The sequence below is a fragment of the Suillus subalutaceus genome, assembly GCF_016647625.1.
Source record: "Suillus subalutaceus strain FC151 chromosome Unknown DFJ58scaffold_117, whole genome shotgun sequence".
NCBI classification, from domain to species: Eukaryota; Fungi; Basidiomycota; class Agaricomycetes; order Boletales; family Suillaceae; genus Suillus; species Suillus subalutaceus.
Window position 1 is genome coordinate 150,804 of NW_024540366.1, and position 14,213 is coordinate 165,016.

A 14,213-nucleotide genomic window follows, 5' to 3' on the forward strand; every position below is an offset into this window, starting at 1 on the left:
GTGATGAATATCTGGGCAGACATGTTGTCGACCAGAGACAATGCTTATTGAGTTTCCCATCACGTAGAAAGGATTGAACGTTTGAACTCAACGAACCGCAAGAGCATTCGCTTTAACTCGCTCTGAGTAATTGTTTTCATCAGCGAGGCATTAATAATAAAGACAATCGTTTGACCCATCCCGGAGACGGGACGACTAAAGCTTGCCTGATGAATCAGAGAAAATGAATTCTCGGATATGAACCAGGATGACTTGGAGGTTGAAACGTTGACGACGGAACAATGGAAGACAAATGGAAGACAAACCAACGGTCACGAGTAGTAATCATCACAGGTGGTGGTTTCTTGAACACCGTTTCCAATTCACGGAAGCAATTCCTGGGCGCTCGTTTTGATCGCGCCAAGACAGATCATCCATAAGCTTAAGTATCCAGTAAAGCCTAATGGTACCGTAAAGTGCAAAGTTGTATCTTGATAGAGACAATATCCAGTAAAGCCTAATGGTACCGTAAAGCGTAAAGCACAAAGTTGTATCTTGATAGAGACAACAATAGTACAGCGCATTGTATCTTTTTTTTTTTTTTTTAATTTGAATTTATTGTCCTCTGGGGTCAAAGACCCTATGTTGGACATAGCCCTTTTCGGGGGGGCTTGCTCCCGCTTGTCTATCATAACATTGTATCTTTATAGAGACATCTTTATGGGCAACAATACTACTAGGACCTGCGAATTTCATCCACAAGTTGGTGACTCACTTAGTACTCACTGCCTGTCACAGTTTGCCATTCACCATCCCTATTGTGAAACAATTGTCGAACGCTCTTCTTGTGTGGTTTCCAGGTGAAGAGATGATAACTGTAGTACGAGATGAGCACTTAAGCAAGCCGGATGGATCTACCTACCTATTTATTTGGCCGGGTAGGTAGGGGAAATAATTGTACAGTCCAACCTTCGTGTGTTGTTCATAGAAGGACAATAATGTACCTGCGTAATTTAAGATAATCAGGAGTCCGATATTCGACGATTAAACCTACCTGGAACCCTCACCACCTGCCACTACGGACCACCTTCGAGTTCGGTCTCCAGTTGCTGCCACAACTTGAAGTGACTCTCGGTCTCCAATCGCCTCGTGAGTCGTCAGGAGGCTTAAGCACGAGGATGGCACACCGACACACAGAGCCAGAAGACATACAAACCGCCCATGACGCAGATTTGTTTGATCAAGAAGAGACAGACAGCACTATGAGCGATACCAAGGACTTTGTGGATGCTGACTCGGATCTCACTCAACCCTCAACCAGTGCCACAATGCGAATCGATGACACAGAACATTCTGACCACGTACCAGACGGCAATTTCATTCAACTTGTACCGGACGGCAGTCTCATTCAACTTCCTTCGATCAGCGCGATGCGAGTCGACAAGAGGGAAATGTGGGATGCGCAGCATGAGCAAGTGGTACATTTGGTTGTATGAACCAAGTTTGTTGACATGCTCATGTGGTTCATACAGCCATTCGGGAAGCGTCGGTACCAAGAAGTGGACTTTTCAAAGATACTGCGTAAAACAGTATACCAACAAGAAGAACGAGTAAATGAAATGAAGCGTAAATTGCGTGCGAACAAAAAAGTACGTACTAGAGGCTCAATGGACGTATTGCTGGCTGATCAGTGACAGTTGCAGGATGAGGCTCAGGAACAACGACGTCTCGCTGAAGAAGACCGTGCACGCCACATCCATGATGTCAACAACATGATTCAACAATGGAAAGTGGCCCTAACAGAGCGAGATACGCAACTGGCCAACATTCATAAGGAACTCGAGGTGGCCTGCATAAGGATCTTCGCCAGAGTTATGCGCAGCAGCTCAAGCAGCGGGAAGCAGAAGTCAGTAACAGTGTCACCTTAGAGTTGGCACGGCGTGAAGCAGAACTGATCGCAAGAAAAAACAAAGAGGTGACGAAGGGAGAATGACTACCACAGAGAATCGCTGATAACGTCAAACTAGTTTGAAGAACGCGAGAAATCCATGGCCGCTGAGATGGAACAAAGGCTACAGTTAGAATTGAGAAAATCCAAGGCAAGAATCTGATCACCTCAGGCTCGTGAGCATAAATGCTGAAAAGACACTTTAGGCAGAAAGAGAGAGCGAGCTCGCCCATATGGAGAGACGATTTGCAAGACGTGGTAGGCAACAGCAAGAGGACACGGAAATGAATGCAGATCCCGCCCCTAGCAGCGCTCAGCAACCCAAGACGCCGCAAAAGCCCCTGGACGGAACACCATGCCTCAATGCAATCAAACAGATCAAGAAGACACGCGGAACATCACACAGGACACGCCTAGTGTCACTGGTAGCGGATGTAAGTAACAGACGCGGCTGGAACTGTTATTAACATACAACATATAGCAGGATGATTCTGAAGGATGTGCAGAAGACACACCCACCATCGAGCGAGAGATACCGCAATCAAAACCGGGCGATGCCTCCCCCATGTCCATGATAGAGAGTTCAGTCTCCAAATGCGTAGAAGCGGCATTGAGACAAATATTCATCGATAAAGAATTCCCAGTGACCACGAAGTGTAGTCCCCGAAGGAAAAAGTTAGAGGATCAAGAAGTTCAGATGGAAAGGGCTGCAGAACCGAGCTACAAATGAGACTTTCTTCTTGTAAGCAAAAACTCTACATTGGAGATGTCTAACTGAGCAAGAAACAGGGTGAAGTCCGGCGTGTCTTCAAGGACAATTTCAAAATCTCTCAAGACAGTGATTTTATAGTCCACCAGCCAGCTAGTCATGAAGACGTGTACTCATACCAACACGAAGATGGACAGGGCCCCGACCCGCAAAACCTTGTATTTGATCTTGCAAACGGATCGAGAACCCCCTGGAACGCTAAAATTATTGATCTCCTGCTCAAGGAATTGCAGAAGAGGTGTGCGCAAGAGGGGTGGCCATTCCAGAGGTTGGATATGTACTACAAAGCGATCTTGAAGGAATGCTACAAGTGACTGCGGACTGTGTGGAAAGCAGCACAGCCGAAGGTCACAGTCAGGGGAGCATTGGAGACTGCGGCGGAGGTGGAGGTTAGGTTAAACACAAAGAAAGACGAGACTCTCAAGGCGGTTCGTCAATCAACACGTAGGCGAAATGTGAGCCCACAGTTTCAAACCCACTCGAGTCTAGGATAACCAACACTTCCGTAGAAATATGTCCGAAGAACGAAAGTTCTCAAATATCTCGTCGAGCTGAAGAGCGACCAAAAGCACGAGGACCTCGCGGCCTGGCAGTGGCTTCAAAGACTAGTCAAGATTCTGGGAGACCATGGAATGAGCTCAGAAGAGAGTGACGTGGAGAACGAGTTCGAGTGCGTGCTCCGCGTCAAGAACATGGGATGGCGTCGTGGGATAGAATGAGAGCTCAATATCGTGGATCACCAACGGTTGTTGGACGATGATATTTTCGCACCTCAGGGCTCAAAACCACTGAAAAGAATATGCACGCCCGGTAATTCGAGGACAACACGAAAACCGTCCATAGGATTACCTGAGATCCTCTACGACAACAAATGGCTTGCTGGTCTTACTGAGTGTGAGGTTGAGAGGTTGGAAATGGCGAACGAAACGTTTAAATGGATGAAGTTAGTGGTAGCGTAAAATGTGCGCAATACCTAGTAAATTGCTTGTAGTAGGGCAACGGATCGGATCAGAACCTTGCGGCACGCACAACTTGTACACAAGTCCAGACTTGAGCTTTCGGAGATCTCCATAGCTTAGTAAGACAGAGCTCAACATACACAACTCTGTAGTGTTGCATCATCCATCCTTTCACTCAGCGACTTCAGAGCATAGCACTAGCTAGCTCAACGTTGATGAGTTAAAAGGCGTCTTCCCTGTCCCTGCGGCGATCGCTTTGAGATCTCTCGCAAGCAGCTTTCCGATCGCGAGGATATCGCGACGTGTCCGAGCTGTAGCTTGATAAGAGTCAATCAGAGTTGTTTATGATTCAGTACGTTATGTAGCTCTTGTGCTGACAAGAGCGACAGCTTGATTTTGAAGACGAACTTCCAGATGATGAGGGGTCTGCGTCAGAGGAGAGTAATGAAAATGAGGAGGAAGATGACAATAGCGATAGCGACCAGTTGAAAGATTAATTTCCCCCTCATTCATGTCTGATAGGTATACTAGTAGGTATTGCACACTCAATAGAGAAATGGTTCAAACAGACGCCGATCGATATCTACTAGTGTATCCCCGACCAAGTCTATTCCATCACTGGCCGCATTTAGGGCAGAGTCGCCGAGCCCATGTTCTTTCACTCAAGCTAGTAACTTATAGTAACTTACATATGGTCGTGAGGGTTTTGACTCCCAGGCTGTTGGTGCCCATTAATCTAATTTACTCCAAGGAAATTGTACACTTCCATGGAACAAGGCTGCAACTCGTGAATGGAGGAAATTCAAAGCAAAATGCCAAATTGACAGACTGCAATCCCCGCTCTTTTCTCACCGGTACACGGAGCGTCAATGCAACAGAAATATGCGATATTAGTGAACAAACTCACGATGAGGACCAGAGGGAAGCTGTCCATGCTGAAAGTTGACGACTCAATCTCATGAGAGATCTCGAAGATATTTGGTAAATGAAATCTGATGGAGGGAATAAGACGTCCTAAAGCACCTGCCCTGGCGACTACACACAGTGACGACATGAGCTGCTACCTTTTCACAGGGAAGAAAATTGAAAGGCTTCCTTACGCCAAAAAAGCGATGTCAGAAAGAACCACTAACGTACAAATTTTAATAGACCTTGATTACGAGTCCACTGTGAATACAACGAAAGCAAGCATAAGCAGGAAGATGCCGTGGTGCTTCTGCTGAACGACGCAAATACAACGTAATGCTGGGAGAATAAAGCAGTGGGACCGTAAATTCAGCAGGGAGAGCCGGATCCGGAGGAGTAGCGCCCCCAGTCGCAGTCACAGATAATGAACGTGTTAGTGACGGCAGGGTGGTAAATTCGCAGAGTATCTTGAGATGATCGCCCGAACGTTCAAACTCACACAAGTAAAACTTGCTTGATTACGCTGAACAAGCCTCCTGAAATCGAAGTCACTGCAAGCTAGTTTTGACACAGTTCAACCCCGGGGACGATGGTAGCTCCTTCAGGAGATGAGGCAGTGTCAAGCGTTGGTTGCATGGAGATCGCCCGATTACAGTGAGGAAGAACAGCTGAACGAGCAATCAACTTACTTCGTACCGAAGGAACAAGCACACGGACTGCTAGAGAATGTTGGTTCAAGATCATGAGTAGGTCGACGCAGGGAAGTGGGGTAAAGATTCGATTCAATGGTCATCCGACTTCTGCATAGAGCTAGAAATGGGAAATCGTAGACGTGGCGGGGCACTCACCGATGCAACTGGTACGGGGGTTGATTATGAAGAAAGGCAGATCGTGACTTAGTCTGGGTAAGCATTCACTTGGCATGCAGGGCTGCTCAAGGTTCAGCTAAAATGCGTCGGTACATACGGCATGTGGGTGAGCGAGCCCAAGCATGAAGCCAACACATGTGCACAATCGTAGTACTCACAGTTGATGAGTGGGCGACGTCATTACTATAATTGCAAAACAACATTTAGCGTGCGGCTTGATCAACAATTTGAAACCTTCTTATTCTATCTGCGACGACGCGACCCCAGGTATCAACATTGTTTACAATGTTTACGGACGTTGTTTGGATGAGTCCTGCTGCCATCTCGCTGTCTGAACAAGCGCCATAGCGCGTTCATTGAGCCCTGCAACAACGGATGGGGTCTTAGGTGTCTTTGGCATAACTGCATCATCGAGCACTCAGAGTGCGTCGTTCCTCCAAATAACAGTGAGTAGTATGACATTAGTCAATGCACAAGGTATGCCGTAGATTAGTCTTCCTGCAGAGGTATCAGCCGCAATCATCCCAGTAACATAGATTGCAGACTTTACCCTAGATGATCTTACCCGCAGCCATCTCCACCAGTTTCTGCCTGGCACGACCTGAGGTGTACTTCAGGTGTGACATGATCATGTCATTCACTGGCCATAGGTTTGTATATTTTTCAAGCTCTGGGAACTCGTTGGCAGCCTGTTACGCCGTGAGATCATGAACAACCACAATCTAGGCAATTTACCTTGAGTCGCACGATCTTCAAGAGTACGGGACTTTGCGCAGAAGAGGACTTTGTCGTCTCAAGATGGATATCAATTAGGCCATGCATGTATTTCTTAGAGATTAGTGAGTTGCTTTGTAATGTAAAGTGAATACATTGCACACCTTGAACTTTGTATATGTTACCGGGCTCCAATTCAATGCCTCATGGAGCGTGTATCCCCCATGCCCCGGGCGCCCAGGTTCACCAGGGGGCTTAGGTATCTTTGAGTGTTCTGATAATGGCACAGCTGAAGTCGAGGAGTCGCCATTTGAAGAAGAATTCGAAGAACCCGGTGAATCTGAGGATGTATGTGTCACGAAACGGGAGCGAGTTCGAGCGACCCTCTTTGGGTACGGAGAGGAGTGACGGTGACCACGCTTGCACGAACACTTTGCAAGCTTCATTTCAGGGGCGAATGCGGGCGACGTCCTTACAGTAGCAACAATGGAACTTGCTTTGGGAGCCAGGATCTCATCAGCAATAAGCGTAGTTGGATGGTGGACGTTGGCAAACAGTTCGAGTTGGTCCATGAGCATTGGGGGAAATGGCGGCAGAGCACTAGGCTCCTGGTCATAGAAGGGAGAAATAGCATTTGAAGTGTTGCGCATGGTGTGGGGCAGGACAATGCTGAAATGTAAGAGAATCATTTATGATCTTGAGCTAGGTGGACTACTATATTGGGTAGAAACAATACCGTACGGTGAGCGATAGAAAAGTTGTCATGGAATTGAATGAAGTACATACTATACATTTTGGAGATAAACAAGCAATTATATGTATGCGGCGCCTGAGAAACAATAATAACTGGCAATTTTGGACAATAGGTATTGTACATGTGTTGCATTTCGGGTTCACATACCTTGGCGCGCGGCAATATGTAATGATGTCATACAAAAGACTTCTTTCTGCTAAATTTGATTATGTCTTGTACTTGAGGAGACAGTCCGTCTGTGGTTGCAGATTCCGCTGAATTTGATTGTGTCTTGTACTTGAGGAGACAGTCTGTCCGTGGTTGCAGAGAGCAGGAAGGCCGCATTGGGGAGCACTGCGCAGCGGTGATGCGGGTAAACTATGGATGCAGCAAAGCCGTGCATTAAGGGATGGAAATGCCACTCTTCCACTTGGTTCACGGCTTCACACATACTAGGTTGGCATTTCTCGGGGTAATCTGCAGATTAATGATCACGGTGGGTATGCTCAAGCGCTGTTCTAGTCTAGAAGACGCACCAAACTTTGGTTCAAAGTTAACGATCATGATAACAATTTGTATATATTCGTCTGGTCCATCCATTGTGAGAGCTGGGATTCTCACACCATCGTTCTATTCTTGTTATCAATCAAGTCCACATTACCGTGGGCAAAAATTGCTTACGTTGCATCGCCTGTTGAAACGTTGGAACCTGCTTCGCTTTCTCCTTGCTCAGATTACCCTGGGGAAATGGCATTGGTGAGTTTCCAAAGCTTGACCAAAACAACTTGCTGATGGGAAGTTGCAGGATGTCACAGCCACAGCCACAGCCAGTAGCGGGTATGACATTGCACAAGGACAACCAAGCTCCCCATCACCGTCTCCCATCATCCCTCGCCATAACTTTCGCCAAAGAGTAAGTTCTAGCCCATTCACGCGGATAAATTCACTTCTGCGCTGAAAAATCCATCAATTGCAGATACGGTCACACTGGGGAGTAGACATGAATCACCATATGAAGCACAGAAATATTGATAGTGCTCTGAAAGCTGAGATTGGTTCTCTCTTGGTCCGCGACCTTCCTTGGTGCGATAATTGTCTTATTGATATTGCCGACGTATTTATTTCCCCTGCACAACGCGACACAATGATTCATCGCTGGACCAGACCGGGTGGTGCACTCGTGGAGAACAAAGGAGCATATGAATGGACAGCAATTTCGAAAGCTCCCCTGCCATTACAGCATAGCAATTGGTTGGAGCTGGTCGGCACCCCAGTCGATAAGACTTATGAGAGGCTTCTTAGCAACTTCTTCAATGAGGTATGTAAGTGATGCAGGCGCTGCTACTCACCGAAACCTTACCGTTGATTTTCAGGTCACAATTCTGAGTCGCAGGCATAAAAACCATTTCAAGAAGGGTGCCGCCATTCCCGTGGATGTTGGATTGCGCTTGTGGACGGCACACAGCAGGACTCTACTGGAAGTTAGCCGCAGCCCTGACATCATCTTGACTGCTTCCAATTCGGAGGCCAAGTGGTGCAATCTCATTTCGGTCATCGAAGTGAAGTGGAAAGACAGCCCCGATCTCTTGATGAGTGCCATCCTACAGCTCGGAGATAAGGCTACTTTTGTGTTCCACCACCAGCCTCATCGTCAATGGTTCCCTTGTCTCAGCTGATGCGGAACGAACCTTTGTATGTCTGTGTTCACGCGCGGCGGAAGCCTTCACTCCAAAGCGCTTGACATAAGTTCAGATCCCAAAATGTTTTCCAAGGTCATGAACTACTTTACGGAGGCAGAACTTTCGTGGTTGGGATACGACATTCATATTTTCTGGTTCCTCCCCGCCGCGGTCCAGGTTTGGGATGATAAGCAGTATTGGCAGAATGAAGAGGAAAACGGAGCGGCATGCGATGACTCGGAGTTCCATCTAGTTGGCCACCTTCACCGATCGATAGGTATGTCTTATTGCATCACCGAATATTGTATTCCCTTGATGAGCAGTTAGGCCTACATGGCAAAGGCACGCGCGTCTTTGCCGTCGAGAGTGCCCTCGATCAAAAACCTCTTGTAATCAAGGACTGCTGGGATCCAACAGCAACAGTGAGCGATCACATAATACACACGAAACTCCAAGATCCTTTGCGGGACTCTCTTGTTGTCTGCTCGCTCAATGACGAGTGGGTTTTCATCGGAAAGGAAGATCCTGGTGATTGTTTGGATAGAGAGTGTGCCCAGAGGCTGGATGGAGTCTACTGCCACATTGGCAGCCGTTGTTGGGACAATATCAAGTCCCTTCCAGGAATAACTATCATGCAAGACCACATGCGTCCCTCCATTGGCCTGTTCTCCAAATCTCTAGTGCTGCAGTCGGTCACTTCCATATGTGCTGCTATGATGACATCGCAGGACCTGGCTAATGTTCTCAACGACTCACAAGAAAAATCACAACTAGAGGAAAGACATCGATCCCGCACATCTTTTACTACCTGCGGAGTCAACATCTTGTGGTTCGGAACTGCACGCGAAATGTTCCACAGCATCATAGGCACCGTGACCAGTGAGATTGAATATTTTTCTACATATTTCTATCTCTAACGTTTATTTTAGGTCATCGTAACGCTTATAAATGTTGCGATGTGTTGCATTGCGATGTCAGCGATGGTAATACGATGTTCCTGGTAGAAGCGATCTCCGCCGAGTCCACTGTCCCTCCGCGTCCTGAAGGGGCAGAAAAAGAGTGGACCCCCATGAGAAACGGGATGGCATCTGATTGGGGGTCTGCCATAGACTGTTTGGAACTTGGGGCGTCCCCGCCACGCACCATAAGTCACTTTCTTGTGTATCACGCAACATCCAATACTGATATGACGGAAAGGGGACACTTCCCTTTGAGTCCAACGCCTCCATGCTGAATTCAGAACTCGAGTTCTATCACGACCTTGAATCTTATTTTTGGTTGGCCTACCTCATTACTTGCAATTGCGCAGGTCCCTTCAACATGTGTCGTGACTGGGACGGGGAACTCGAACGTTTTTCTGCGAACAAATCCATTACGCCTTCGTTCATCAATCACTTAGCTGAGGTCAAAATGTATGGGAAGGTCTTTGATGTCGACCGTCCTGCTTCCCCCCTTGCCAACCAAAGTGTCAGCCCCGTGTACTATCCGTGGGTCCGTCCTGGAGTGCACTCGCTTTCACTGTTAGACATTGTCCAGCAGAGGAATAGTATGACTGACGTCGACTTCACCAACCTCATGACACCATATTTTATTCGTCATGAAATCGTACGAGACGGGATGCTCGAGTTGCGCAGTCTCTTCTTGGGTTCTAAGAAGCTGTGTCCCGATGGCTTTGTGCGCCGCGACCACGCCCCGCCGACTACGCACGAACGAGTGCTTTCGATACTACGCCGCATCCGCGACGGCATCGACGCTGCTGAAGATCAATACCCCCAAGACCAGGAACTTGAATATGCTCGGGTTCGTTATCAGCGCTATCTCGAAACGGGCAATCGCATGCCCCTACTGGTGGATGAAGATGATTCCAAAGGGTGTATTGAGAGCAAGAGAAAGGCTGCCCAAAGTGAAGCCCAACTCCTTCGGAGAGCCACCAAGCGTTCGAGGGGACTAGGCGCCAGTGAAGCAGGCTTTGGTGTGCCAGTCCGTGGTCGTGTCACATCTGGAAGACGGGGTAGCGGCAAAATGAAAAGGTAAAATCAATGCAATTGCTTAGCCTTTCTATTCACTCTATTTATTTTATCATCGGATGTTTTCATGCATCCAATACCCTCTGAGTATCACTAGTTTGCCTTTTGGTTGTTGTCTCTTACTAGCTATGCTGACTTACAAGTGTCTCACTACGTTTTTTTATCCTTACGCATTTTTGTATCTTTAACTCCTCATTGAATGGCAGGGCGACTATAGCATTAATTTTGTATTGATCGCGGACAGCCGTACTAACATCACCAGTGTCATTCTTTTTCAGTGTCGACTAACTCTTGCACAAACTAACTTTACCCACGTGCAGGTCGTACCTCTCTTTGCAGTCAACCCAAGACTTCCGGACTAGTATTGGTGAGCGCTTCGCCCTTCTATGATTGCCCATGTCTAACTCTACGTGCAGTCGGATGACCATTGAATCGAGTCGGAATTTCGAAAGAGTTTGGCGCGCCGTTCTGCGGAAATTTGCGCGAAAATGCACTACACAGCTGCATGATGAATCGAGCCTGGCAGGATGATACCATGCATCCCTGCATCGGCCTGCTCGAATATTCTTTAGCAGTCCGTACGCTCATTCTATCGGTACGAAGTAAGTCAATTTCTAATCAATTTCCATTTACCTCTCACACATTCAAAGTCGAAGTCGTGGTTTATTACATCCACGATTGCTGTTATCTCGAACTTGGTGGAAGCAGACGCTCGTCAGCTCACTCTCAGACAATCGTTCTTGTGCGAGTTTGAACGTTCTTCTTGCGCGCTGAATCTCACAACGATCTTTCTTTGTGTAAGTTCCAGATGTCCACATTTACGCGCTGAATCTCATAAGACTTGCTTAGCGTGATCAGGCAAGTCTTTCTTGCGCTGAATCACTCAACACTCATTCAGTTTCCCTCACTTTAACCGGGCGATCATCATTGTGTTCAGCTGTTCCCACTATCATCAGGCAAGTTTTGTCAATCTGAACATTTCTTCTTACACACTGAAAGATCACAACTTAGATGGCGCATAGTCTTTTTTCATCCAGCGTCGGTTCCCGAAAGAGAGAAGGAGACCGACTTGTGGTAAGCTTCCGTTACATGCTCAGTAACCCATTCTCTTACAGGCCGAAGCACCAGCGCGACATTTTCGAGAGCGTCAAGCTTCCATCCACTGTCAAGACGAGCGGTTCACGCGATACGAGTCGTGGACTTGACCGCTTGTGCGGCTGCGCTCGATCGTCGTGGCACAAAGTGCGAGGTGGATGCTTGCATGTCGCCAGGAGTGTAAGCTCAATGAGATGTTGGGTGAGTCTGTTTTTATATAACAATGTAACACTCTTCAATATTTATTTACAGCCATAAGTTCAAATCTCAAATCGGCATAGAAGACGCACTTCATATCCCATCCCACCCCACTCTATCATGGTTTATACCCCCCGCTGTATCATGAACTCTTGTCTTTACATTTACAGGTGTACCCGCGCAGTCAGAAGGGCGAGCTCAGCATCTCCCCCTCGTCCATGGTTCTCCTTGCACCCAATTTGCACCAACTCCCATCCGCCCACTTCGGTCTTAAGGACCAGGATACCCGGTACCGCAAGCGTTACCCTCGATCTCATCATGTCCTTGTACGCGCAATATCTTCCTATATAATTACGACACCTTTTGTATTTCCCTGGCTTCTCGTTGACCGCATGGTAGAAACGATGACAACCTACTCCCCTTGATTCCTCTCATGTCTCGCTAGAACAGATACACGCGTGTTAACGTTTTAACAACTATCTCGTTTCTGATCTCCATGATTAATGCATCCTCACTGAAGAACTCACCGTTTTTACAGGCGTGATTTCAGATATCGGCTTCATGATCAATTGCGGAGGAGTGATTTACATTGAAGAGGAAGCAACCCACTCCATACTGATAGAACAATCGATCCATCAGTGCAGTTTCGCGCAAAGTGTGCAGATCTCCGCAGAACAACATAGCAAACTTTTGTGAAGTTTCACTGTTCATATGAAGGAGGACATTCTTTACATATGTATTCTACTCAAATGTTATGACCACCACAAGTATGTCAGTGCAGTGCGACAGCAGAGGGAGCATTGAAGGTTAATGATACAGTCGTACATTAGTCCTCCTGTAGGAGTATTAGCTGTGATACCAAAAACATAGTTGTCAGAAAACTGTCGTTCGAACACTCGCAGTCATCTCCTGCTCCTTCAAGTTCCGCGTGACGTGACGCGACATGTATTTCAGTCGTGTTGTGATAATATCGTTCACCGGCCATAAATCGCTATAATCTTCAAGGTCTGGGAACCTGTCGATAGCTTAACATACCATGAGATCCTTGACCCGCACAGTGAGGCTGTTTCATAGTTACCTTGTTCCGTACGACCTCCAACTGAGCAGGGCTTTGCGCAGAAGCGCACTGTGTCGTTGTGAGGTCATCGCTGATAACAACATACATAAATTTCTTAGTGCCTTGTGAGCTTTGAAACAGAGAGCAAGCATGTACATTGCAAACCTTGAATTCTGTATATTTCTTTGGACTCCAATTCAATGCATCATAGAGAATGTATCGCCCACGCCCCGAGCCCCCAGCCTCGCCGAGGGACTTAGGGATTTTTGAGTCTTCTGATAAAGAGCCCCTTCAGTGACAAATCCCGTATTATACGGGTCACCCAACCTACATAATATCCCGTGTAATACGGGCCAGCGGATTATGGGCCGATGTTATGTATATACCCGATGTTGACGGGTGGGCCAGGAGGAATATTATTTCCGATGGAGACGGTGAAGGATCTTCAACTCAGCTGAGGGTGCAGCTGATATAATTGTTGAAGGGAGGAAAATATGAGTGCGATATGTTCGTCCCTTAGGGGAAGCGGAGAAAGCAAATATCCACTGGTCAACTCTAGGGGGAATGCGCAAAGCGCGTGATAAGGCGAAAGCGCGGGAACAAAGGCGCTATAGGCGCGCGAAGCGCGGGAAAGTCGCGCGTCGAAAAGCGGAACTGGGTGAAAGCGGTATGCGAGCGATAGTGAGATGTTAAGACGTGTACTGAGATGCTGATAAGACAACTGATGCGGATATGGCCACTAGAGCTAACTGCTACTAGGGCTTGCGATGATTTATTCAAAACATAATAAAAACTCGGAGATGGTGACTGTCTATCATGATGGTGGTCCGTGGTAATGTGTGTTGTGTTAAGTAAAAAAATGTGTCATGAAAAATGTGTACCAAGTGAAAATAAACATGGTACGATGTTGAAATAAATGATAAATGGAGAAATGCATACCTGGGAACTTGGTTGGACATGGGAAAACACAGTGGGAAGTCAGGCGCCCTATAGCGCTTAGGCGCGGGAAAATTCGCCTAAAGCGCGCGCAAGTCGCGCAAGTGTCGCCTATGTCGCGGAAGTGTTGCCTAAGTCGCGCGCGTTGCGCGAACGTCGCGTTTATCGCGCAAGTGTCGTGTTACATGCATGATACTGTAGACTCGACCTATGTTGCAATATGTGCCATTGTGAGGCTACCCAGGATCGAGTCTCTACAACGGGTGGGCCCATCTATGCTGATGTTATATATATCATCGATGATAGCAGATGGGCCGGGAGAAATAATTATTATGGAGATGGTG

General features: G+C 47.2%; 4 protein-coding genes across 4 annotated transcripts; 3 read left to right on the forward strand and 1 right to left on the reverse strand.

Moving 5' to 3' along the window:
- Positions 1-1,157: 1,157 nt before the first annotated feature.
- Positions 1,158-4,152, forward strand: DFJ58DRAFT_732086 (uncharacterized protein; the record flags this gene model as incomplete). Its single annotated transcript, XM_041386134.1, has 10 exons — positions 1,158-1,457; positions 1,512-1,628; positions 1,683-1,823; positions 2,134-2,361; positions 2,409-2,618; positions 2,717-3,006; positions 3,055-3,151; positions 3,206-3,366; positions 3,992-4,007; positions 4,045-4,152. The coding sequence occupies 10 exons, from the start codon at positions 1,158-1,160 to the stop codon at positions 4,150-4,152; spliced, it is 1,668 nt and encodes a 555-aa protein (XP_041239899.1).
- Positions 4,153-5,981: 1,829 nt separating this feature from the next.
- DFJ58DRAFT_732087 (uncharacterized protein) lies at positions 5,982-6,794 on the reverse strand (the record flags this gene model as incomplete). The annotated part of the gene is made up of 3 exons (XM_041386135.1): positions 5,982-6,119; positions 6,166-6,258; positions 6,309-6,794. 3 exons carry the CDS (start codon positions 6,792-6,794, stop codon positions 5,982-5,984), a joined length of 717 nt encoding a protein of 238 aa, XP_041239900.1.
- A 463-nt stretch (positions 6,795-7,257) lies between these two features.
- Positions 7,258-8,553, forward strand: DFJ58DRAFT_732088 (uncharacterized protein; the record flags this gene model as incomplete). The annotated part of the gene is made up of 6 exons (XM_041386136.1): positions 7,258-7,349; positions 7,400-7,478; positions 7,529-7,633; positions 7,683-7,790; positions 7,854-8,195; positions 8,251-8,553. 6 exons carry the CDS (start codon positions 7,258-7,260, stop codon positions 8,551-8,553), a joined length of 1,029 nt encoding a protein of 342 aa, XP_041239901.1.
- Positions 8,554-8,637: 84 nt separating this feature from the next.
- DFJ58DRAFT_732089 (uncharacterized protein) lies at positions 8,638-10,590 on the forward strand (the record flags this gene model as incomplete). The annotated part of the gene is made up of 4 exons (XM_041386137.1): positions 8,638-8,833; positions 8,884-9,435; positions 9,486-9,715; positions 9,754-10,590. The coding sequence occupies 4 exons, from the start codon at positions 8,638-8,640 to the stop codon at positions 10,588-10,590; spliced, it is 1,815 nt and encodes a 604-aa protein (XP_041239902.1).
- Positions 10,591-14,213: the final 3,623 nt, after the last annotated feature.